Source organism: Mustela nivalis (assembly GCF_964662115.1).
Source record: "Mustela nivalis genome assembly, chromosome: 3".
NCBI classification, from domain to species: domain Eukaryota; kingdom Metazoa; phylum Chordata; class Mammalia; order Carnivora; family Mustelidae; genus Mustela; species Mustela nivalis.
The window spans coordinates 165,009,375-165,035,564 of NC_139022.1; the positions used below are offsets into that span (position 1 = coordinate 165,009,375).

At 34.8% G+C, this 26,190-nt stretch overlaps 1 protein-coding gene across 7 annotated transcripts in view; it reads left to right on the forward strand.

Annotated features, from left to right (window-relative positions):
- CDH18 (cadherin 18) overlaps positions 1–26,190 on the forward strand; it is a 974,546-nt gene that overhangs the window by 642,930 nt on the left and 305,426 nt on the right. For 6 of the 7 annotated variants that reach the window (XM_082724411.1, XM_082724412.1, XM_082724407.1 and 3 more), the window contains one exon: positions 7,403–7,887. In XM_082724411.1, the coding sequence (XP_082580537.1) occupies positions 7,660–7,887 (228 nt within the window). In that variant the 5' untranslated portion in view covers positions 7,403–7,659. Of the gene's footprint in view, positions 1–2,026; positions 2,045–7,402; positions 7,888–26,190 lie in introns of those variants that run through there. The other variant, XM_082724410.1, reaches the window with a different exon arrangement.

Genomic DNA, 26,190 nt, shown 5'->3' on the forward strand with positions numbered 1-26,190 from the left:
ATCTTCACACTACTCTTGCAGCATACATTCTGAATTAATTTGTCTATTCGTCATTTAGCTTTCATTCAACAAACATTAACTTATTGGCTTCATTATAAGAAGTACTTCACAGGATACAGAAAATACACAGTGTGAGACTAAACACAAAACAAAACAAACAAAATAATAAAACCAAAAAAACCTTACACAAAGGGAAAATTAGATAACATCTATGTAAATGATTAGAATGCTGGTGTGCCATAATGAACCAGGATTGGCTAATGCTATGGTAATTTAGTGGATCAAATGATTCTACTGAGGTTTGGTATCCAGGCTTGCAAGTGAATGGTTTGAGATTTTACCCTACTATCAAGCTAACAAGTTAGGCTGCTGTAGTTTTGGAGATGGGGACAGAACCTATGAGACTCAGAAGCAGAGAAGAGTGACCTTCTTACCCATATTATAGTAAGTGGCATGAATTCTCCTTGCCCCTGACTTCTTACCTCCCGTTGGGGAACGTGAAGCAGTCATACACACACTACGGGTCATGGCTAAGGAACCCTAAGCTTTGGAATCTTCAGTGTTATATTGGGTCTGCAAACAGACCTCTTTAATCCTTGTCCTCAAAGAGGACACCATAATCTAGTCAGAAAATAAATCCACTTTCTGCCCCAAAGGGAAGTTCTACCTTTCTTCCATGGCTGTTTGCTCTACAGGTATCCATGGAAAAATAGCATCAAACAAAGCTGTCAATGCCACTCATTCAGAAGATGTATAGAAACATAAGAGACCCCAAGAGATTTTTTTTCTCCAAAACAGAGAGGTCTTTGTGGGGAAACATTTGTTAGACTAGGCCTCAGAGGATAGGTATTACTAAATGGAATTTGGAGAGTAAGGCTCTTAAGGCTAAGAAAGAGGAATGAGCCATGTGGAGGTAGTAAGGCCTGTATGTACACACATAATGTATTCATAACCACCTACATGAAACTTAATATCTGTTTCACTTACAATATTAATATTTTTTAAAGACCTTATTTGAGAGAGAGAGAGAGGGAGAGAGAGCACAAATAGGGAGAGGAACAGAGGGATAATCGGACTCCCTACTAAGCAGGCTTGATCCCAGGACCCTGAGATTATGACCTGAGCTGGAGCCCAGGACCCTGAGATTATGACCTGAGCCGAAGTTAGATGCTTAACTGACTGAGCCACCCAAGTGCCCCACAATATTATCTCTAAGAGAAAAACACAATATGAAAAAGGTAATGATTCCTGATTTATGATATTTTTACATTATATTTTAGAGAGAGGCATACTTTGAGGTGATTTTAAATATATATGTACATATATATTTATGTGTGTACCTCCTTTAAGCAAATACAATTTGTCAGCCCAAACTTTGGGGCTATAAGAACGTCCTGAAAAGGTCAGATTGTGATTGAAAATATTGATTTGGCGATCAGCCTAGTGATGAAACAAATTTAGGCAAAGCCCTCCACAGTCTCTGTGGTTTAGGAGTGTATGCATTTTGACTGTAAGAGGGGTTCCAGTTGACACAGATTGAGAAGAATAAAATTGCTAAACAGATAAATTACCAATTGAAAGAGAAAAACAACTGTTTTCTCACAGTAAAAATAGTGAAGGACAAGATGGTAAAACAAGGGGCGCCTGGGTGGCTCAGTGGGTTAAGCCACTGCCTTCGGCTCAGGTCATGATCTCAGGGTCCTGGGATCAAGTCCCGCATTGGGCTCTCTGCTCAGCGGGGAGCCTGCTTCCTCCTCTCTCTCTCTCTCTGCCTGTCTCTCTGCCTACTTGTGATCTCTGTCAAATAAAATAAATAAAATCTTTAAAAAAAAAAAAAGATGGTAAAACAAAACTCAGAAGTCAATATCATTAGAAATTGAACAAGAACTAGATTTAGAAAAAGAGAATGATACCAATATTCTTGATCATTTAATCCAAAAGTGGTGGAAACCACAGCTCCAGCATCAGACATGTGCTTGAGAATGCATCTTGGCCAGCAATGGGAGTTATGCTTGTAACCACAAGATTTTAGAACATCCTGAAGGTAATGCAAACACAACGCACATGGCTATATAGATAAGTATTAAATAGTTATTTATTAAACTTAAAATGGCTCTTGTTCAGTATTTGTAACTTTCATCTGTATAAGTATGCCAGAATTCAACATAAAATGAATTCCCTTATATTTAAATCTGCCTGACAGTATGACGGCTTGAAATAATTCATCATGGAAAAGTTAAGTTGCTTTAGCTTCAAGATGACACAAAGAACAGCTTTCTCATCTGGTGAATATACAGGTTTGACAGTTGGGAAGCCCCGCTTAGGTGTATTGAACATCATGTTCCCAGTGACTCAGACTTCTCCACACAGGATGTTTTTCATATATCTCTCACTGAAAGTAATTCCAAATAATGTGGACTTTCCATTATGCTTTATCTTCCTGACATTTTATGTTTAAGCTAGGCTTGCTCTGTGCAAAGTCAGATAAATTTCTACTAAGTAACGTATAATTCTAGAGTTTAGAACTTGGTGGCAATTATAGGATTTTTTGAATATGTGGAATTTCACATGTCACCTATGGAGTCTACAGAGTTTTTTTTTTTTTTTTTCAAAATAATAAAGCAGGCAGCACTTTCTTTAAAAGAAAGAAAGAAAGAAAAAAAAAACAAACAAAACAAAAGACATTCCCTAGACCTCTGTAGAGTTCAAAGTTTAAAAGTTAAGAACCAATTGGTAAAAAAAAAAAAAAAAAAAAAAAAATCAATCCAGTGAAATGCACATGTTATGAGCAGTAATGTTTCAGATAGATGTGAGAATCCATTTCTCTAAGAAGATAATATTGTTTCCTCGGAGCCCTCAGAAGGAATGCCTGCACTGAATATCTAAATGCTTATTTAATCTTGGGTCGTGGGAGTAACTCAGTGTAAGGAAAATAATTTGTAAATAATACTCAGTTATTAAATCATAAATTCAAATAATCAGGTTGCTGCACATGCTCAAAGATAATTCATGAGAATCTTTATTCATAAATGAAAAATGTGAAGCTCAGAGAAAAAAATTGCTTATAAAAATGTGATAGTGTTCTGCAAGAAGAACATTTGAGGTCCTTTGACTCATAGTACAGTGTTACTAATGCTACTATGGCTGAAGGAGCGAGTAGCTGGAAGCAATGTTTCACCACTGAAACAATATAGCTAGAATGACTCTTAGTTCATGCAACTGCCACTAGATTTGCCCACAAGGCTGCTGGAATCAGATCTACTATATCTTGACCTTGAGAACCTCACCACCATTGTGAAAAATTTCTCAATGGTCTCCATTCACCCATCATTTGTTTCAGGGTGCTGGAAAATATAATTAACATCCATATGTCATTGGTATATATTCTAACTAAAAGGCTGTAAGAAGAAAGTGTCAGATCCCTAAGAGTTTAGAGGTGAAAGGGCTCTGAGAGTTCATATAGTGGATTGTTCCATGAAAGTAGGGAAGGTATTTGAGTGCTGCTTAATCAGAAAATGGCAGATGTCTGCAACATGTTTCTACTGGGTTAGTCTCAATATTTTATTTTATTTTATTTTATTTTATTTTATAGATTTTATTTATTTATTTGACAGACAGAGACCACAAGTAGGTAAAGAGGTAGGCAGAGAGAGAGAGGAGGAAGCAGGCTCCCTGCTGAGCAGAGAGCCCAAAGTGGGGCTCGATCCCAGGACTCTGGGATCATGACCTGAGCTGAAGGCAGAGGCTTTAACCCACTGAGCCACCCAGGCGCCCCTCAATATTTTATTATAATTTGTATTTTAATTCTTTATAACGTATGCAAGGATCAATTTCTTAAAATAGAGCATATTTTTATATTTGGAGTTCTCTCTCCTCATCGTAAATGAATTTACTTACATAAGTACAGTAGTAATATTTACATTTGTTCTTTCATTCCACAGAGCCTTATTTATCATTTTATAATTATCATAGTAGAGATTCTAAAGATAAATTTGCAGATTAAAATGCATTTATATATTTTTGGAATGCCAGACAAGATCAATATTATAAAGAACACGTTCATCGTATATATCTGTAATGCACTACAAAAACTACTTTCTTCACCTTCACTCATGAATTATGCTTTGTTAAACAACTTAGCATAAAGGGCAAAGATGTTAATTTCATTTAAAAATCACACCAAATGGTGTGAAAGTATTAAGATAGCACCTTTTATATATTCATCAACTTGACTTCTAAGAAGAACAACTAAAGTTTCTTTTTTGAAATCTATGACTTGAAAATTGTCTGTTGATACATAAAAAATATATAAAATTATCCAAATAATTTGTTAGACTAAAAAATATTAAAGTCAATTATTTAAGCCACAAATTTTGGTAGATGAGAAAATTGAGATTCAAAGAAATTAGATGATTCACATGTTTGTACTGCAAGTGCATTGTTGGGGGGAAAAAAAGGAAAGAAAACTTGCTTTTTTTCTGACTTTCCAGTGCTGTCATCATGTTGGAGCTACAATGGTATTTTTTAAAAATATGTTAGATTGACTTCTTTAATTTAGTCATATGCATTTAAGTTTCTTCCATGTCTTTTCATGATTTGATAGCTCATTCCTTTGTGAGGCTGAATAATATTCCATTGTCTGGCATTCCACAGTTTATCCAGTCATCTACTGAAGGAATTCCTGGTCACTTTTGGCAATTATGAACAAAGATGCTATTAGTATTTGCATGCAGGTTTTTGTGTGGACATAAGTTTTCAGCTCTTTTGGGTAAATAACAAGAAGCACAATTGCTGGTTGTATGATAAGAGTATGTTTAGTTTTATAAGAAACTGCCAAATTGACTTTTATAGTATCGCTATTTTGCGTTCCACCACTCATAAATGAGAATTCCTGTTGCTTTTCATCCTCATAAGTATTTGGTATTGTCTGTGTTTCAGACTTTTACCATTTCTAATAGGTGTGTAGTGGTATCTTATCATTATTTTAATTTGCATTTCCCTGATGGTATATATGATTATCTTTTCATATGCTTATTTGCTATCTGTTTATCTTCTATGGAGAGATGTCTGTTAAGGTCTTTGGCCAATTAAAAAAAGTAATAATAAATTAAAAATAGATTTTTGGGTCAACTTTAATTTCAGTCAGTGAAATATTAATCTTTTGCTTCCGTAAAAAATTGCAAACTTCAAGTTGTATTTACCAGATAATTAAAATTAAATCCTAGTTCTAGCCCAATATGATTCTTGCACAACTGGTAAAAAAGTATAACCACTAACCCTAATGATAGGGAGAGATACTGATAGAGAAAACCACCATATTCTAAGTCTCATTTGAGATATATTTTTTTAAGATTTTATTTATTTATTTGACAGAGAGAGATACAGCGAGAGGGGAACACAAGCAGGGGAAGCAGGAGAGGGAGAAGCAGGCTTCCCGCTGAGCAGGGAGCCTGATGTGGGGCTCAATCCCAGGACCTGGGGATCATGACCTGAGCCGAAAGCAGACACTTTAACAACAAAACCACTCAGGCGCCCTCCATCTGAGATTTTTTTTTAATTCCTGACTCTATATAAATATTTATCTCAGTGTGAAAGAATTATCCTGTGGTTACTTATGTATATTCCGTTTGTTAAATCCTTTTATCATCATGTCATTCACCTTGTAATTCATTCAGATCTACATTTCAGTTTGTGTTGGTGTACAGGGGTGAATTTCGTGAAATGAGAAAGTGATTCATCTAATATTTTTACTAGCTAGAACAGCTATAATCTTGAATACAATTTTTTTTTTCTAAATAAGTATTAAAAGCCACATAGAGGGGTGCCTGGTTGTCTCAGTCAGTTTAAGCATCTACTTTCTGCTCAGATCATGATCTTAGTTAGGGTCCTGGGGTCAAGCCCCTCATCAGACTCCCTGCTCCGAGGGGAGCCTCTTCTCCCTCTCTCTCTGCCTCCACTCCCTAATTTGTGCTCTGTCTTTCTCTCTGTAAAATAAATAAAATCTTTAAAAAATAAAGAAATCACACATATAAAAAATACAGCAATATTTGCTACACAGTTTCATGTTTTTATAAGCTAATAATTTTAGGGTCAACCCTTTTTTTCTCTTCTCCTGTTTCTTCTCTTCCGGAAATGTTTCTAAAGCTTTGCTTTATTGTCAATTATACTAAAATCTAAGTCCAATTCCTCAATATTTCTTATTTAAAAATCAGAGCATCTCCTCCTGCTCTTTGTGCCACCATTCTTTAGTTCCTTTTACTTTTCTTTACATAGCTGTTGCAATTACTTGAATGTCATCCCCAATCTTGAAATCTGTTTTGCCTGTATGTGAAGACCACACCTCACAGGCCTCTCAAAGTCCACTCAAGCTATAATTCAGCCTATTGATGCTCTCTCACACATATTAGCTGTGCCAATCGGATCCCCAAATACGGAGTTATTTTAAATTGCATACATTTCTTTTCAGTCATCTTTTCTGCTGTGTTTTATTTTCTTCTATTGTATGTACTAAGAAATTCAAGTACCTGCTTCCTTGATCTGTGACAATTTTTCAATGCTAAAGAATTTTGAGTATTTTGTTGATGTACAGTGAGTCACATGTAGTATGTAATCCAAGCGTAGCATGTGTTGTGAATTTGTATCACATTTAACAAAAAACAAAACAAAACAAAACAAAATAAACACAAAAGCAAACAAAATTTACAGTTACTATGGAGTGCCTAATAGGTCACATATTGTCAGAGATCATATTACACATGTTCAAATACTCATGGTCAGTTTTTGAGCATATGTTTCTGCATTCCCGAGAGCTACATTTCTGTTATTTCAAAAGATTTTATATACACACGTATATAAATATACAATATGCATATATATGTATATATGAACAAATATCCAAATACATAAATTGTTTTGAAATACAAATATAGGGGCGCCTGGGTGGCTCAATGGGTTAAAGCCTCTGCCTATGGCTCAGGTCATGATCCCAGGGTCCTGGGATCGAGCCCCGCATCGGGCTCTCTGCTCAGCAGGGACCCTGCTTCCCTTCCCCTCTCTCTGTCTGCCTCTCTGCCTACTTGTGATCTCTGTCAAATAAATAAATGAAATCTTTAAAAAAATACAAATATATACATATATAGATATAAATAGTAACATATATATATATTTATATAAATTTGTTTTTAAATATTGAAAACAGCACAGATAAGGAGGTCCTTATAAAAATGTTTGCAGTATGTAGGCTTATGCATGACTATGTGTATACATGTTTTCATGTATTTCCAAAAGAATTTGTATAGATTCTTATCAGCCTCATTCTATAAAATATTATAATTTGCATTCCGAGTGAATACTTAAAGTGACCATGTTTTTTAATATATATAATTTTCTCTCTTTCCATTAGGTAGAAAATGATTGTCCGTGTTCACTTACTGTGAAGATTTGAAATCAGACGACTACAGCTTTGATTCTCCGAAGCGTTTCAGGATGTAAATGTAGTCTGACCTTTCCCTGATGGGCAGTTAAATCATGGACACGCTAAACAATTTACTTTGGACTGTCCTTTCAAAAGATGCTCTGGCTTCTCTCTTGAATGCGCACTAAGCATTTGTAACTGACAAGGAAAAGAAAGGAGACTGTGAACAGGAAAGCTATCTTACAATGAAAATTACGAGCACATCTTGCATCTGTCCAGTCCTAGTGTGTCTCTGTTTTGTGCAGAGGTGTTATGGAACTGCTCACCACAGCTCCATCAAGGTGACCAGAAACCAGACCAAACATATTGAAGGTGAAACCGAAGTCCACCACCGTCCCAAAAGGGGATGGGTCTGGAATCAGTTCTTTGTTTTAGAAGAACATATGGGACCAGATCCTCAGTATGTTGGAAAAGTAAGTTTTTCTTATTCTTTTTCCTATTCTAAGAAATTACAGGATAAGACGAGAGTGGCGTTGGGTTGGTTTTGGAAAAGACATGGAAAGTAGAATGAAATATACTACATAATACTATTTCTTATGCTAAATGGTTTAAAATAATGACTGTTAAAAAAAAGAGAACTTTAGCAGTCATGTCACCTCTCCCTAAACATTAGTTCATCCATGCTGGACTGGATCTTCACCGGTATATTACTCTCTACATTCTTTTGTATAAAATGGAAATATTTAATTGAACACACAATTGGGCAATTTTGCCTCTATTACCATGAAGGTATATTGGAATTCACAAAGTCATTTATTGGCACATTGATATTTACAGTTTTTAATCTATTGCTAATGCACATGAAGCAAAAAGAACATGCTTTCTCATGACATCTTATTTATTTTTATTAATTGTTACGGAAATTGTATTTGAATTTAAGTCCTCTTTTAAAAGCACATGGGTATTTTTTTCCATTCCCCAAATTAATTTTCACTCAAATTCTCATATATTTTAAATACACATTCAATATACACAGCAGGTACAGATTTTCTTAACATTCCAAACGAATGGAGTTGATAAAATAATCAGTAACTTCAGACCACCTTCCCTTTCTCTTGAAAATACAAGACAATTTAATCGCTTATCAAACCCATGAGGAAATTGTGCGCTCAGTAATAGGGGACAGCTTAACCATGTGTCATGTAGGCTCCAGGGTAGAGAATAGCACGGGAGGTAGAGAGACCTTCTGATGAATTGTGGATCGTGGGAGACAACCACTTAGATTAGTTCAGTACCTCTGGGAGGAACAGTAAGCATGCCAGTAGAATCTCCCTGACTGCAGGCTCAATGAATTCCATCTCCCTGCTTGACTATTTATTTTCACTTTAGTACTGTTAGTACTTTAAAAAAAAAAAAAAAAAAAAAAAAAGTTCTCCATCCAAGCCATGGTGCTTCCCTCACGTGTAGGCAGTTCAGGATCATGAGCCATCTGCTTTACCCCTCATCCAACAGGGAGGCACTGGGTTGCAGCTGTATTTTCCATAGCCAGCAGGAGCTGCAGAGTCAGAATGTGGCACATAAAAAAAGATCTGAAACCATTCAATCATTTTCTTATATGCATATTAAAATGAGACAAAGCAACTCATCTTCATCATTTTCTTTTTTTTTTTCCTGCAAAGTATTCCGCAAAATAAATGAAAACAAATGTGCTGAAATAAAAAGGTAATATATGGAATTACTTGAAAGTTTTTTGCTTGTGAACTCCAAAATACTTTTCTGTAATAATTTATTATCCTTGGAAAGGAGAAAAATAAGAAACAAAGTATTTCCTCCCTTTAGGGGTATACCAAAAGGAAAACATATTTTATTATTATATATATTCTGTTATGTATATTTCTTGTCAGTTCAATCTAAGTAAAAAAAAAATTGCTTTAAAGGGACAGATTAGACAACCTTCATTTCCTTTTGTGTCATCTCATTTGGTAAATGATGAAGGTAGGTCGATTTTAAACATTCTTTCTGGGCTGGAGTGCTGATGAACATAGGGTTGAAAGCTTGTTACCCACCTTGGGGGAGTGGAGGTCTATGAAGCTATTCATGTTTGTGAAGGTTCTGAAGAAACTGGTATCTGCTCTATTGTTTATAGTAACAGTAGACAAATATAATGGTCATACCCAAGGATGTGGTTCTCTTACTCACTATCTGACCTAATCCACTCACTTGGTCTTTCTACTCTACTCTAATCTTCCTTTATGAGAAATTCTAACTTGATTATATAGATTCTTTGCATTCCCCTCTTACTATATACATACATAAAAACATCACAGATTTTTAAAAGACTGTAAAACTCAATCCATATTAGGATATAGTTTTATATAAGCTATCACAACTAAAATTTATGCCGTCCACCAACACCTATCATTGGAGTAGACTCATTGCCTTCATGAGATACCAGGGATTAGTAAGTGAAAAGCTTCTCTGCTAATTATCTGTATTATAATGGGAAGTTTCTTTAATTCTCTGCATTTCTGTGTCCTTAATGGTAAAACTGGGAAATATTGTTTGGTATTTCTGATACTAATTCAACTATAAAGGTTAGTTTATGGCTTAGATCATGGGTCAGTTAAATTATAGTTTGTGTGCCAAATTCAGCCCGTGCACATTTTTGGTACTGCCTACATACTAAACAAGTTTTGGGTTGTTTGTTCTCATTTTCAAATTCTTGATTTTTTAAAAAATAATTTTTGTGACATATGGAAATTATATGAAATTCAAATTTGTTTCCATGACTAATGCGTTTTTTATAATACAGCCGCAGTTATGCATATATGTATTGTATATGGCTATTTTCAAGCTACATTGGTAGGATGAAGAGGCGGCCAGAGAAAGCAAGGCACTCAAAGTCTAAAATATTTACTAATGGCATTTGCAGGAAATGTTTGTGAGCTCCTAGTTAAAATGCCTGCCTCACCTAGTACACTGTGGATTCTTTAGAAGCAAGTCCTGGGACTACTTCGTCTTAACACTTACACTATCTATCTCAGTGCCTGCTGTAATGATCAAACGCTAATCCAAGAAAAGTGCTCCCTGAGCTATAAACTTTTGTAGCCATGTTAATGGTTGGGATAATTATTTGAAGTTACTGAAACCAACTCTCACTAATAATTGCTTTTATGATGTAGAGAATTTTTGAAAATTTTGAAATTTTCAAATGGAGAGATTTTTGACTTCACCATTTTCACTGGGGTACAATTGCCTCACAGATATTTTAATGAATGTTTATTAACTGTGGTGTTTTAATTTTTATTGTTGTTTCATTCCTATTTCATGCAATTATGTAATGAGTGCTCTTCTACACATATTTAACATATATTATGTCTGTGGTAGAAATTTCCAAAAGTGAGATTCTGATTCAGATAAATAAATCTTTAATTTTGGTAGTATTACTAGATCCCCCTCCATAGGTAATGTAGTATTTTGCACTTCTCTCCCTGATGTAAAAGTGACTATTTTTCGACAGCAATGCCAATAGTGGGATAGTAAAACTTAGAATTTTGCAAATATAATAGGTAAAAATAACATCTTTGTGTATTTTTAGTGTATATTTCTCCTATAATGAGTGAAATTCATATTTGAGAGATACAAATTTTTTTTACTAACTGTCCATGTCCTTTGATATTAAATTCTTTTTTTAGACTCTTTAACTTATCAATAATAATAATTCTTTATATAGTAAATATAATAATATCTTGCCAATAATATAAGTTATGAATAGTTTTTTCACAGTTGATATTTGTCTTTGGACTTCGTTTATAATTTCTGCTTTATAAAGATTTATTATTTTAACATAGGAACTCCTATTATTTTTTTGTTCTTTGTTTTTTTTTTGTCCCAATGTTTTCTTTTTTGACATATAACTAACATACAGTGTTATATTAGTTTCAGTTGTAGAGTGTAATGATTCAGTGGTTCTCCACATTACTCAGTGCTTATCATGACAAGAGAACTGTCTCTACCCTTTATTTGACACATCCCCTCACCCACCTCTCCTCTGGCGACTACCAGTCTGTTCTTTGTATTTAATTGTTCCTTGATCTCTTTTTTGTTTGATTTGTTTTTTAAATTCCATACACGAGTGAAATTGTTTGGTATTTGTCTTTCTCTGTTTTATTTATTTCACTTACATTGTATCGTCTACGTCCACCCAAGTTGTTGTGGATGGCAAGAGCTCATTCTTTTTTATGACTGAATCATATTCCTTCGTGTGTGTGTGTGTACATACACACACACACACACACACACACACACACACACACTGCATCTTCCTTACCCATTTATCCATCAACCACTTGAAATGTTTCCATATTCTTGTTATTGTAAATGATGCTGACTAAACAGAAGGGTGCACATATCTCTTTGAATTAGTGTTTTGTTTTCTTTGGGTAATACCCACTAGTGCAATTGCTGGATCATATGATAATTCTATTTTTAATTTTTTTAGGAAACTCCATACTCTTTTCTACAGTGACAGCATCAGTTTACACCTCCACCAATAGGGCAAGAGGGTTCCTTTTTCTTCAAATCCTTGCCAAGGCTTGCCATTATTTTTCTTTTTGATTCCTGCCACTCTGACAGAGTTAAGGCAATATTTCATTCCACCTGTCAGAATGGCTAGGATCCGAAAGACAAGAAAGTCCTAGCATTCTTTGACTAAACCATATATTTTTAAAAGATTTTATTTATTTATTAATTTGAGATAGTGAGTGACAGAGCATGGGGGGGGGGATGGGCAGATGGAGGGAGAGAAGCAGACTCCGCACTGAGCAAGAAGCGCAGCATGAGGCTCCCTCCTAGAATGTCCAGATCATGATGGGAGCCAAGGGCAGACACTCAACTCACTGAGCCACCCAGGCTCTCCTTGACTGAACCATATTCGTATTTGACTTGGAATCTTTGGAAATGTGAGGCCATTGGTGTTCAGAATTAGTGACAATAGATAAAAATAACATGCTTCAGGCCTTAACATATATAGTTTTATCACATATATTAGGATATATTGCTTATCAAATAAAAAATGGTGTGAAAGTGGGAATGCTTATGTTAGAGACCAGAAATTACAACTTAGAAGACAGATGAATTTCTGTTTTTTAGCTATTGGCTATTGGCTGTTTTCCTTGTCTCATGTTTCCTAATAGATTGTACCCTAGATGTGCAGGTTGTCATTGCAAAGTGTATTGACTCTAACTAGTTCATGTTGCAAATATGTAAACATATGTATTGGTAGAATTTACCTAAAAATATACATTGCAAATAATGCAAAAATATACATTGAAAATAATCCACAACTGCTGGCAATAGGCTTCATATATTTCCAGTGGTAACTCCTTGTGATTAGCTATCTGCTTTGCTCCATAAATATGTATGATTTTCATTTGAATAATATCATAGAAGATTACTTCTTTAACTAGCCAGGCAGTCTTACATAAAAAATAAAGGAAAGTGTTTTTCCAGGATATCTGTAAGGGGATATTTTTTACATTACATTATTTGATAATTAAGGAGAGGGAAATAAAATCGTAAATAATAGGTAAGACACTAAAAAAAGGAGCTTCTACTTCACAGTACATTTTAGGCCAAGATATTTAGTCTATTCACAATTTTATGTTTAGGTGTAGGGCTCTGTTGACACTGAAGATATATTTGGATAATAAAGGTTAATGAAAACTTAAAATTTTTCAGAACAGGTAAATGAATTATATTCTCCATCTTCACTTTCCTATATTTACAGTGTATCTTCTCCATTTGTAACTATTAGAAATTTTTCTAGATATAAACCACTTGTAGAACCTATTGCTTACATCTATTAAGAGTTTAGTCACTAAAATGTTACCCCCCAAATTGCATCCTATCCTGAATAGATGAGTATAGTCTATACACAATTATTCTCAAATTGTTTTAGTAAAAACAGAAAACATAGAAGATAAGCAAGGAATTTTAGTAAAACAAAGGAGCTAAGAAATCATCTTGCCAAATTTTTCAAGTAATAGGAAGTAACAATGCTCAGAACAGTTAAGCCACCTCCTCTTGCTCATGGGATTAGTTATGGCTCTGCCAAGGAAGGAATTGTAAGGTATCTTATTCTTTAATGGGGATCAATTTCTAATAAACAGTGCATGAAATTCTTCTCTCATCATCACTATTACTGCCATTATTCTATATTATTTTCTTTCTGTAAAAGAGAACCTTCAAAACTCTTTTAATATGATGTTCATTAGTTTCTATCTAAATGATTTTGAGGTTAAAAAAGAGAATAAATCATGGAGAAAGGATAGGGAAGGTTTAAGCTTTCAGAAAAGAATGTATGATATCTTTAATGTCATTATGAGCTCTGAATTAAAAATTAAGTGTGCAGCAGGGAAAGGTCCCAATTGTCATCTAATATTGTCAAGATGATAATTTTATGAACATTTTATCATAAGTTCTTTGAAATGGAAAACTTCATGTATCAAAACATGGCATTTGAATTTTGTACAGATGACAATGTGATGACATGATGTTGTGTGAAATTATGACACATGGTTCTATATGGAAATGGAACTTTTCAAATAATCATCATGGAGATTTAACTATTTAGATCCAGTTCTATAAATTAGGTGCATAAAAGAGGATTTTGATTTGGTATGCATTTCATTTAATTTGTAGAGATTTAGAATCTTTTTTTGAGCAAATCAAATTTCATTAAGGTTAATTACATTTTTAGAGAATATGTGGTATTTTTGTATTTAAATATAACTTTAAAATGTTTAAGTTAATTAATGCGTTTCCTAATGCTACACTGACAATTTTTTAAAGGTCATAATACATATGCCATGGCCATGACATTTATATTTATTCACATTGTGAACTTTATATTACTCTATAAACATATCCATCTGGGTGTGTGTTTGTGTGTGAGTGTGTGTATCAGCGGTGCTAACCCAGAGATGATACTCATCCCTGGGAGATTTGGCAATGTCTAGAAAAATTTTTGCCAGGGGGAGATTGTCTGTTATAGTTGGCATCATCAGTAGGATTCATGGTGCTTAAAGGGCCCAGAAAATGTTTTAATGCATTTTCAAATCAGAATAAAATATAAAAATAAATATATCAGGCTGTATTATATTAGTCTGTATATCAATATAACTATAAACAGATTTTATCATTTTAATTGAAAATGGGACCCAAAAGGAAAATGGCCCATGGAAATTCTTATGTGACTCTGATTTGGGGTTCAGTGTACTTCCTTCTGAAATATAACTGTGTCCCATTTCTTTTTAATTCATATACTTGATTTTTAAATTTTAATTCCAGTGCAGTTAACATACAGTGTCAGTTTCAAGTGTACAATACAGTGATTCAACAATTCCACACCTCACCCAGTGATCAGCATGACAAATGAACTCTTTAACCGTTATCATCTACTTTACCCAACCCGCCATCCACCTCCTTCACCAAGAAGAGGTCACTTAATTCTTTTGAGCATCATGGTTTTCGATTGCTTGAAAAATTTAGCAAGGTGATTTCTTACCTCCTTTATTTTACTGAAATTCCTTGCTTATTTTCTATGTGTTTGCTGCTCTTAATAAAGCAGTCATCAGTTTGTTCTCTCTAGTTAAGAGTCTGTTTCTTGGTTTGTCTCTAGCTCTCTTTATTTTCCTTTAATCCTTTGTTTTATTTCTTAAATTCCACACATGAATGAAATCATGTATTTATCTTTCTCTGACTCATTTATTTCACTTAGCATAGTATTCTCTAGCTCCATCCGTGTCTTTGCAAAAGGCAATATTTCATTCTTTTTTATGGCTAAGTAATATTCCATTGTATGTATGTAAATAGATTTATATATCACTTCTTTATCCATTCATCAATCAATGGACATGCGGGCTCCTTCTTTTATTTCGCTATTGTAAATAACACTGCTATAAACTCAGGATGTATGTATTCCTTCAAAATAGTGTTTTTGCATTCTTTGGGTAAATACTCAGTAGTGTGATTACAAGATCATAGGGTAGTTCTGTTTTTAACTTTGAGGCACCTTCATGTTGTTTTCCACAGTGGCTGCACCACTTTGCATTGGTACCAACAATACAAGAAGGTTCCTTTTTCTCCACATCCTTGCAAACACTTGTCATTTCTTATGTTTTTTATATTAGCCATTCTGATAGGTATAAGGTGATATCTTACAGTTTTGATTTGCATTTCTCTGATGATGAGGATGTTGATCATTTTTTTCCTGTGGCTGTTGGCCATCTGAATTTTGTTCTTTGGAGAAATGTTTGTTCATGTCTTCTGCCAATTTTTAATTGGATTACTTGTTTTTAGGATGCTTAGTTGTGTAAGTTGTTTATATATTTTGGATACCAACCCTTTATTGGATATGTCATTTGCAAATATCTTCTCCCATTCAGTAGATTGCCTTTTAGTTTTGTTGATTGTTTTCTTTGGTGTGCAAAAGCTTTGTATTTACCCCTGATGTAGTCTAAATGGTTTATTTTTCTTTTACTTCCCTTCCCTGAAAAGACATATCAAGAAAAATTTTCTTATCCAGGGTACCTGGGTGCCTCAGTCAGCTAAGCATCTCATTCTTGATTTTAGCTCAGGTTATGATTTCAGGGTCATCAGATCAAGCCATGTTGGGCTCTGTGCTGGACGTGAAGCCTGCTTAAGATTCTCTTTCCCGGGGTGCCTGGGTGGCTCAGTAGGTTAAGCCTCTGCCTTCAGCTCAGGTCATGGTCTCTGGGTCCTGGGATAGATCCCCGCATCAGGCTCTCTGCTCAGTAGGGAGCCTGCTTCCCCCTCTGTCTCTGCCTGCCTCTCTGCCTACTTGTGATCGCTCTCTCTCTCTGTCAAATAAATAAATGCAATCTTAAGAAAAAAAAAATACTTCTCTCCCCCTCACTCCCACCTTCCACTCACTCTCAAAAAAAAAAAATAAAAATAAAAATAAAAATGTTGCTCTGGCAAATTTCAGAGAAATTACTGATTACTGCCTGGGCTCTCGTCTAGGAACTTTTGGTTAACTGATATGCTTTATAAAGTTCAAAGTAAATATCTTTACAGTAATCCTAAACAATAAAGATAATTTAGGATATTTAAACCCTCTTTGCTTTCAACTTTTATATTTGTCAAATATCTTATTCCTCATTAGAAAGCACTTTCCAAATTTTTCATGATTCAAATTATTTAAACATTAGATTTTCCTTGGATTTATTCAGATTTACCAGTATCTATGTTTTCCATCGCTTCTACCCTTCTTTCTTTTGGTTTGATTTTTTTTATTGCTTATATGCAATCATTTATTTAATTTCTATTTTGCGATTTTGCCTGTGAGTAGTAAAACCTTTTTGTTTTTTTAAACTGTATCATTTTTGTGTGTGTGTGTATGGGATTCTATGATGAGTTTTTCCATTATTGTATTATTAAAGATATATTGTATGGTGAATTCTATCTTTGATGGAAAATCTGTTGTGATTTCATTTTTTAATATCCTCTTTTGCTTAGGTTGATTTCAGGATTATTACTGTTTTCTTTATGGCCTGTAGATATACTAAGTATCTAAGCTTTTATTATTTTCCATTATCAGACATTTAATTTCTTTCAGTCTGTATATTAAGTAAATAGGGTTGCCATCACACAGTACTATAAACTGAGTGGTTTAAACAACAAGAAGTTATTGTCTCACCATCCTAGAGGCTAGAAGTCTGAAATCAAGATGTTGGCAGAGTTGATTCCTCTTGGGGTTTCCAAGGGAAGACTTTTTTGATGGCATTCTCCTTAGCTTGTAGATAGCTATCTTTATGTTCACATGGTATTCTTCATGTATCTGCATCTCTGTGTCCAAATTTCCCCTTTTCATAAGAACATCAGTCAGATTAGAGTCCACTTAACGACCTCACTTTTACTTAATTAGCTCTGTAAAGAGCTATTTCTAAAAAAAGGTTAGAGGAGGTTAGACCTTTAACCTTTGAATTTTGCTAGTACAAAATTCAACCCATAGCAGTGTAGAATCAGTACCTATATAATTATTGAGATTTTTATATTTAATTATAGAATGTCAGTATATGTTGTTTCTTTGCAATTTTTAATTTCCTCAGTTATTATTTCATTCTGAAATTTCTGTTTGATATAATTTCTGTCAAATTTATTTCTAGTATATAAATCCTCTAAGTTGAATGTTTAGTATGTTCTTTGACTTACACGTGAATATTAATTTGATTATATTTTAAAATTTCTAATTGTATTTGGTTCCATTTTTCCTCTTTATGTAATGACCTGTTCTTTCATTTTTATTTCTGTTTCTTCTCTTAGGATTTTAATTATTGCAAACCACTAATTAATAATCTTGTTCAAATTTTCTAATCTGTGTTTGTGCTTGATGAGTTTTCATAATTCTTTTGTTTAGTCACTATCTGTTATGAAGATATGATCCCAGTATGCCTTTTAAAATTTTACAATTCATTCATCCTCAATAGTATACATAGTAGGAATAAGGATTTTGGTTGGCTTCCTCCAAAATATAGCTTGAGAAATATCAATGGAAGCCACTTGTCTTTTTGTCTGCTGGCAACCAATTGGTTTTATTAATGTGAATGAATATTAATTTTTAATTTTTCCTGTAGCTTCTTGGCCATACATTCAATGGAAATAGCAAAAACAGTAATACCAATAACATTAAAAAAATAAAAATTATACCTTTCACCTGAGCTGGAACTTTTGGTTTCAGCTTATTGCAGAACTCTTTTTTTTTTTTTTTTTAAAGATTTTATTTATTTATTTGACAGACAGTGATCACAAGCAGGCAGAGAGGCAGGCAGAGAGGAGGAAGCAGGCTCCCTGCTGAGCAGAGAGCCCGATGCGGGGCTCGATCCCAGGACACCGGGATCATGACCAGAGCCGAAGGCAGAGGCCTCAACCCACTGAGCCACCCAGGCTCCCCTTATCACAGAACTCTTATTAGAATCAAGAACTTCTACTAGGCCATTAAGTTCCTTGTACTTTCTGAAGCTGGTGGGTAGATAGTCTAATTTTCATTTCATATAGTTGTTTTTAAGTAGTCTTGCTTTTTTCAGATACCTTCATTCTGAAAGTTATGATTTCTAATATTCAAGAGATGCAAAACCTAAATTTTTGGAACCTGAGGCTTTTGTCCAGTTTAATTTCTCCCAGAGAGATGAGGCTGGCTGCCAGTTGGAAAACACGTCCCTGGTATTAAGTTCTCTCTCCTTCCCTTTTCTCCTGGGAATTGTCTTTCATTGTTTTTAGCTCACTCATATAATTCTTCAGTGTTTAATTTCTATACATCACTTTGACCATTTATAGTAAGATACAAATCTTCTTTAGCTTTGTCTGGCATTTTATTGGTCATATCTTGCCTCTAGATTTTTTTTATGCAGAAACAATATTTGGATTAGGTAATCTTCTTAGTATCTCTTCCGGATATAAATAATAGTATTAGTTTTACCATGCTTCAATATTTTCATGCAAAAGTAGATATTAATCTAAATGTTTCCAAAATATCAGAGAGTAGAAATATACATTCTGAAAACCTTATCTCACTTCTTAACTAATTAAAGTCTGATTTAGTTCAACATTTATTTTTTCTAAGGAAATGAATAATTTTTGACATAGGTATTAGATTATTCTCAAGATACCTTTTTCATTAGCTAATTGATTTTAATTCAATGAAATGATTTTGAACAATTGATTTTGAACACTGATTCAAGTTCAACTGATTTTGAACATTGCATTGCACTGGATCTCACATAATAAAAGTATTTAATTTGAAAGTTGAGCCACAGGGTCTTCATGCAGGTTTTCATTTTTGTTTTGAAAATTCATAAAGAAGATACTACGCATTCATTTTAATAATTAGAATGATATGTAATCAATTCCTTTCCTGTAGGATATTTATTTTTCCTATATATGATTTGTCACTGTATTCATAGAAATTAAAACTATATATGGTATGAAATAATTTTCTACACTAAAAAATACTACAAAGTATAAAGCAAAACTAAACTATACTAATTTAATCATAGCCTTTGGTTTGCATTGTTCAGAACTATGCTTTGATTACTGGTGAGCCTGTTTTAATAAAAATTGAAGACTGCTTAGGATATATTCATTCATTCAAAATGTATTGAGTTCTTTCTTTGCCCTGGTCATTACCCTAGGTATTGTTTATATGATTACAAACAAAGGAGATATATTAGAAGGCATTGACATTAAACTGACTTTCACACAAAGACATATTTAATTAAGAACCATGATGAGGATTGTAGGAAAAAAATGTGCTCTCTGTAGTGTAAAACTTAGACTGATGATAACAGAACTCTCTGAGGAACGAATAGCCAGGCTGTTATCTAAAAGTGAATAGGAGCTATTTAGTCCACATTAGTGGTATGCTCATGACTCCTGGGAATGAAGACAAGTCCATGATGAAGGAGTAACACATGTAAAGATCCTAGCATGGAAGGGACTCTTTGGATTTGAGGTTCAAAGAAAGACCCAAGTACCTATAATTCATATTTAGAGAAATAGGGAGACATTGTTGACTTTTAAGAAGAAAATTACATGGCATCATTGTTTTTATTATTAGGCAATCACTTTGCTCTATGAACAACTGAATTGCAGGGAAGAAGCTCAGGAAAATCAAAAGTAGTTTAATTTCTGTAAAGGAGCTAATATAGAAACTGAAAGAAATAGAGTGTAGTTTGCTTACTTACATTTCCATAACGACTCAAGGGATAATGGATTCATGGCCTGTATAATGCATTATGGACTCAGGAGAAGACTTGAGACATATATATAAGTAACAATGGTGGAAGTCACATCAGATAGGTAGCTTTGATTTTTCTACTATGTAATTGTTTAACCTTGGTAAGTCCAAATTTCCAAATGGAGTTTTATTATGCACATGAATAAGGCAGATGAAGGAAATGATTCTATTCACTTCAAAATTCACTGCTTCAGCATGAGCTCAATGGCTTTAAGAAACCACAGTATGCCACACACTGTACTAGATGTGGAGGTTATACTAATGAAATACACAGTCCCGGTCATTAATGAAACTAATGAAGAGGAGGCAAATTCAAGGACAAATGATCGCATCCCATCGCTAATGGTACAATAACAGTGTTAAGCACAAGGGTTGATAGTACAAGAGGAGCTGTGACATACTTAAATAAATTCTCTTAAATTGGCTTGAACTAGTATTTTGCTATTAATAGAAAACGAGGCAGTCTATTGGTTCAGAGAGCTACAATGGAATTTTAGGAGCAACGTAACAAAGGTGCAGAAGTAACATTCAAAAATGTATAAGAACAGTAGCTGGAGCGCTGAGGGAATGTTGAGAAGACAGAGTGAGGTGAAGCTAGAAAGGATGATGGGTCCCAGATGACCTGACCCGGCAGGAGACGCAAAGGAGACTATCCAGAAGTGTTCATGAATGAATGGAAGGGTTTGCAAGTGGGAAGTGATATGAGACATTTAGAATGTTTGGAGGCAGAAAAGATGCTTTACCAATGTCCAAATCTAAACTTAAATTTGATAATAACAATTTCAGAAGAAGAAATCAACCAACCAGTGTGTTAGGATGTAGAATTGATCAGATATCATCTTGACGAAGGTGAGAAATGGAAGCAAAACCTTTTGAAGATGGTTGGCAAACTTAGCATATTGTGGTGGTAAAGAGTAAAGGAGGAAGATCCTGTCTGGTTGTGAAAGTGGTGCAGTTAGGCTTGAACTGGCTGTGTCCAGGGCGCTTTGCGGGCCCACAAGTACACAGGCACAGAGTCAATGGATGTTGGATAAATGCAGAAATGGGAGACACTGGAGTTTAAGTGGTGGGAGGAATCATAGTAGATGAGGAAAGAGAATGTCTCAAGGAGGAGGAAGTGGACAATGAACTCTGATGCTTCAGTGAGGATAAAATAACACTGTATTATCTACTTAAAAATTGTGTTAGGGGTAGATTTCAAATCTTAACTGTTCTTACCACCACCACTACTACCACTGCTACTACTGAGGAGGGCAGGAGGAAACTTTTCATGGTGACTGGATTGTGGTGATGGTTTCACAGATGTATACTTATCTCCAGACTCATCAAGTTGTATATATTAAATATGTACATCTTTTTGTATGTGATTTATAACTCAAGGAAGTGGTTTTAAAAACATAACCATAGGGACACCTGGGTGGCTCAGTTGGTTAAGCATCTGACTCTTGATTTTGGCTTAGGCTCAGGTCCTGATCTCAGGGTCATGATCTCAGGGTCCAGGGATTGAGCCCCATACTCAATGGAAAGTCTGCTCAAAGATTCTCTCTCTCTTCCCCTCCTCTTGCTCTTACTCTCTCAGTAATAAATAAATCTTAAAACAAAACAAAACAGAAAAACAGGAACTATGAAACATTTTAAACAGAGAAAAAAATAACTGGATATTTTTTTAAAACTTTTTTTAACAGATGAGGTTATTTTTTCCTTAATAGCATTAGCTGTGCCTAAGGGGCTGACCCGTACTGTAAAGGCTTGAGCAGTCATAGAGGAAGAAGGTTATAATTTAAGGGGAATGTGTGGATTATTTACTTACTTTACTTGTAGTACCTATTGCTGTCTTTCTGCCCTTTATCCGTTGCCCTCTAGCCATTAGTTGTCTAGAGCAGGTAAACATTTACATATTCCTCCGCATGCTACTAATCCTGAACTCTTTGAATCTACCTTACTGATTGACACTATGTTTGTATTGGTCAGTAATTCCCTGCTGGTTGTTGAAGGAAACTATGTGAAACTAGTTTAACAATGGGAAGTAATTTACCAGCTTGCATATCTGAAGAGCAGAACAGTCTTCAGGCACAGGCAGAATCCGAAATACAAACGATGTGATTAGGATTCTAACCAATTCCCTAAAGCTGCAAACTCATAAAATATGTGAAGTCCAAGACCCAAGATTTGCAAGCGACCGTTCAGTTTCTTTGCTCTGTTTTATAAAAAGGATTTCCTTGCTTGCAGCTAGATATAGAGAGATTTTAAGTGCCCAAATATTTTTCAATTCCACGTTTTAGGGTCTATCTTTTAAAACCTCCCATTTCTAGGAACAAGTTTCTCTAGCGATCAGAGTCCTTTGGTTGAAAAAAATCTACACTGGTTAACAAAAAGAAACAAAATAAGATATGAAAATATAAAATAAGTTCAATTCATTTTATGGGAAAATACCCATCCTTTCCTTGAGCTTTATTGGCCCATTGTTCAAGCACCATGCTGAACGAATGATATCAACCTCTGCCAAGTAACTTAAGTCTGCATTTCTGATTTAACCATTAAATAGGTTGAATTGGGGGCACTTGGGAGGCAGAGTTGGTTGTCTGCCTTCTGCTCAGGTCATTTTTCTGGGCTCCTGGGATTGAGCCCTGCATCAGCAGGGAGCCTTTTCTTCCTTTCCCTCTCCCTCTGTTGCTCCCACTGCTTGTGCTCTCTCTCTGTCCAATGAGAAAATAAACTCTTTTTAAAAATAAATAAATAAATAAGTAGAAAGGTTGAATTATCATGTGTTCCTACAAAAATGCTGCCCAGTAGAACTTTCTACAGTTTTTTTTTTTAAGATTTTATTTATTTATTTGACAGAGAGAGATCACAAGTAGGCAGAGAGGTAGGCAGAGAGAGAGAGAGAGGAGGAAGCAGGCTCCCTGCTGAGCAGAGAGCCCGGTGCAGGGCTTGATCCCAGGACACCAGGATCATGACCTGAGCCGAAGGCAGCGGCTTAACCACTGAGCCACCCAGGCACCCGAACTTTCTACAGTTTTGATCATGCTTTATATCTATACTGTCCATTATGGTAGCTACTAGCCATATGTGGCTACCAGACATTTTATATGTGGCTAGTGCAGGGATACCTGGGTGGCTCAGTTGGTTAAGTAGTAGACTCTTGATTATGGGTCAGGTCATGATCTCAGGGTCCTGAGATCAAGCCCAGGGTGGGGCTCTGCACTCAGTAGGGAGTTTGCTTGAGGATTCTCCCTGTCCCTTGGCCCCTTCTCCCACTTGTGTGTGCAAGCACTCTCTTCCTCTCTGTCAAATAAATAGATAAGTCTTACAAATGTGGCTAGTGCAATTAGGGGACTGAATGTTTACATTTTATTAATTTAAATTTAAATAGCTACTGGTAGCTATTGGCTACAATATTGAAAAGTGCAGGTTTAGGCTACCCAGAAAGGAAACCTAACCTCATACTCAAATAATATACACACAAAAGTATGAGTCTATGAAAGCCACATAAAATTACAGGCATAGAGAATGAAATTAAAAACAATGGATTTAATAACCTGACTCCAATGCATACAAAAAGGTCAAACCTGATTTTCTTTTTCTTGATTTCAAGTAGCATACATTGTTGTTACCGTTCAATTGATTTGTTTGTGTGTGGTTGCAGTGAGGCTTGCATGATTTAGAAAGTCACCTTCTTGACTGCAGCAAAATCTTACTCTGAGTAATTTTAAGATAAAAGTAACTTTCCAAATGAGTATTGGATAAATGACTAGAATTGGCAGGAAGGCTCGTGAGTCAGTGTTGAAGTAAAGCAGGAACCAAGGGAGGCTGAGTGGTTGTAAATGCAGCCAAGCTGATTCCCAGAAACAACTAAGTCAGAACGTTGCCACTGATGATATTTCTACCTCTAGATTTGCATTGCTATTGTCTCTGTGTTCTTTTTTTTTTTTTTAAGATTTTATTTACTTTTAATATTTTATTTACTTAGAGCAGGACAGAGAGAGATAGCATGAACAAGGGTGAGGGACATAGGGAGAAGCAGTCCCCCCAAGGAGCAGGGAGCCGGAGGCAGGATTCCAGCCCAGGACCATGGGATCATGACATGAGCCCAGGGCAGATTCTTAACCAGCTGACTGCACCTAGGTGCACTGTCTCTGTCTTCTTGATAACACAATCACAGATAACATCTGATCTGCCCTTTGGTCTTTTTGTCACTTGGTGACCTTTTAAAGCTTTAGATAAGAGCATGTGTTAGCCCAGTCTAAGTCATGTGCCAGTAGTCTGGCTGCACCAAGTAGAGAGATCCAGTCTAGCTCCTGCAGTTTCCATAACTGAAACAGGATTCTCTCTTCCATCAAAAATCTCACAATGGGGTGTCAATTCTTCAAAAATAAGCAGGGGGTCCAAAAAATACACAGTTGCCTATAGTTTAATATAATTCCCAACTGTATAGAAAAATTTAATGTATTTGACCTGTTTTACTTCATTATTTTATGCCTTGTGTCTTCAAGATAAATATAATTCACCTTATTAAAAAAAAACTCAGAATAGAGTTCACTATCCTTTTTCTGAACTCATTTTGATGATGTCCACTGACTTTTTTTGAAGAAAGGGATTTTATTTCATTACATATATGCCTCTATACATGCTCAAAGTAATGATTCATAAACTTGTTCTGGAACATCTTGTCTGCTTGGTAATTGCTTGTTCAGTTCATTAGCTGCTTCGCATGCATGGGTTCTTCGTGTTGTTATATCAAAGTTATGGAAAGTATTAAACACATCTGTAGTATTCAAGGTAATATAAACTACTTTTAATTAAAGTAAGGAGACTCTAAGCAGAAAGGAAATGCAGTAAGAGACCTATACATATTTTACTTGAAATTACTCTCCTTTCTTTTATATGACTTATGTTACGAGTTCGTGCTCTTTTTTTTTCTTCCTTCTAGCATTGCCACTGTTAGTCTTGTTCTTTGAACCCTGTTATTACTGTTCCATTGAATTCAATTGACCATGAGGGGGTTTCAGATTTATCACTATTTTTTATAAATACTGAGATGAAGAACAGTAAAATAATGTTTAATCACGTATCAATTATCTACCAAGCAACATTAAGTAAATATTTATGTTTCTGGGGGGAGGAGTGCCAATGTGTAGCTATGGGAAACTAAAGACTCTTTCTGAAGAGCTGTTAATTGGCATCTAAGTAATTTCTATTCCATGCTTTGCAGCTGCATTCTCCTCGGTGTCTGTAAGAAATGTTAAACATAATAAAAAGATAAGTATATGCTGTTTTTAAGCCATGTATTCGAAACAAAGCTTTGATCTGGTATATATTACTAGGCACAAATAGCAGCAGTAAGGTACATAACTAATTTTCAACTTTGTCTGGATATTCAAATCAGGTGGACATTTTTAAAAATCTTCAAGCCTAGACTGCACATCAGGTTAATTAAGTCAGGAGTCTGAGAAATAGAACCTGATATCAGTATATTTTAATGTTACCAAAATGGTCCTAAATTTTATATCATTCAGAACTGCTGCTTTGTAGGCTCAGTTTGCTAATGATACCCAATGATACCTTGAACAAAATGACAAGAATCTTTAATGGTGTTGGAAATTGTCACTTTGATTTACTAGCTGACATCTGTAAAATGATGGTTATTGTAATGTAGTATATACGTGTTCCATGTCTTAAATAATATTGAATAATGCTAGAACATCTATATGAAATTATTTTTTTCTTTGAAAAACATGTGATTAAATGTCATCATGTATTTTTTCTCTGTGTAGATATTTTCATGTCACCTTATTATTTTATTAGGTTGATTTTCATTTTTATTGATATAGTACATGCACCTAGGGAGAAATGTCAAGTAGTACAAAAGCAGTTTTAACAAAATTGATATTTCTTTTCCTTACTATTCCCTACTCACAGCCTTCTTTACAGATAAAAACTGATTTGCAATATTTTAGTT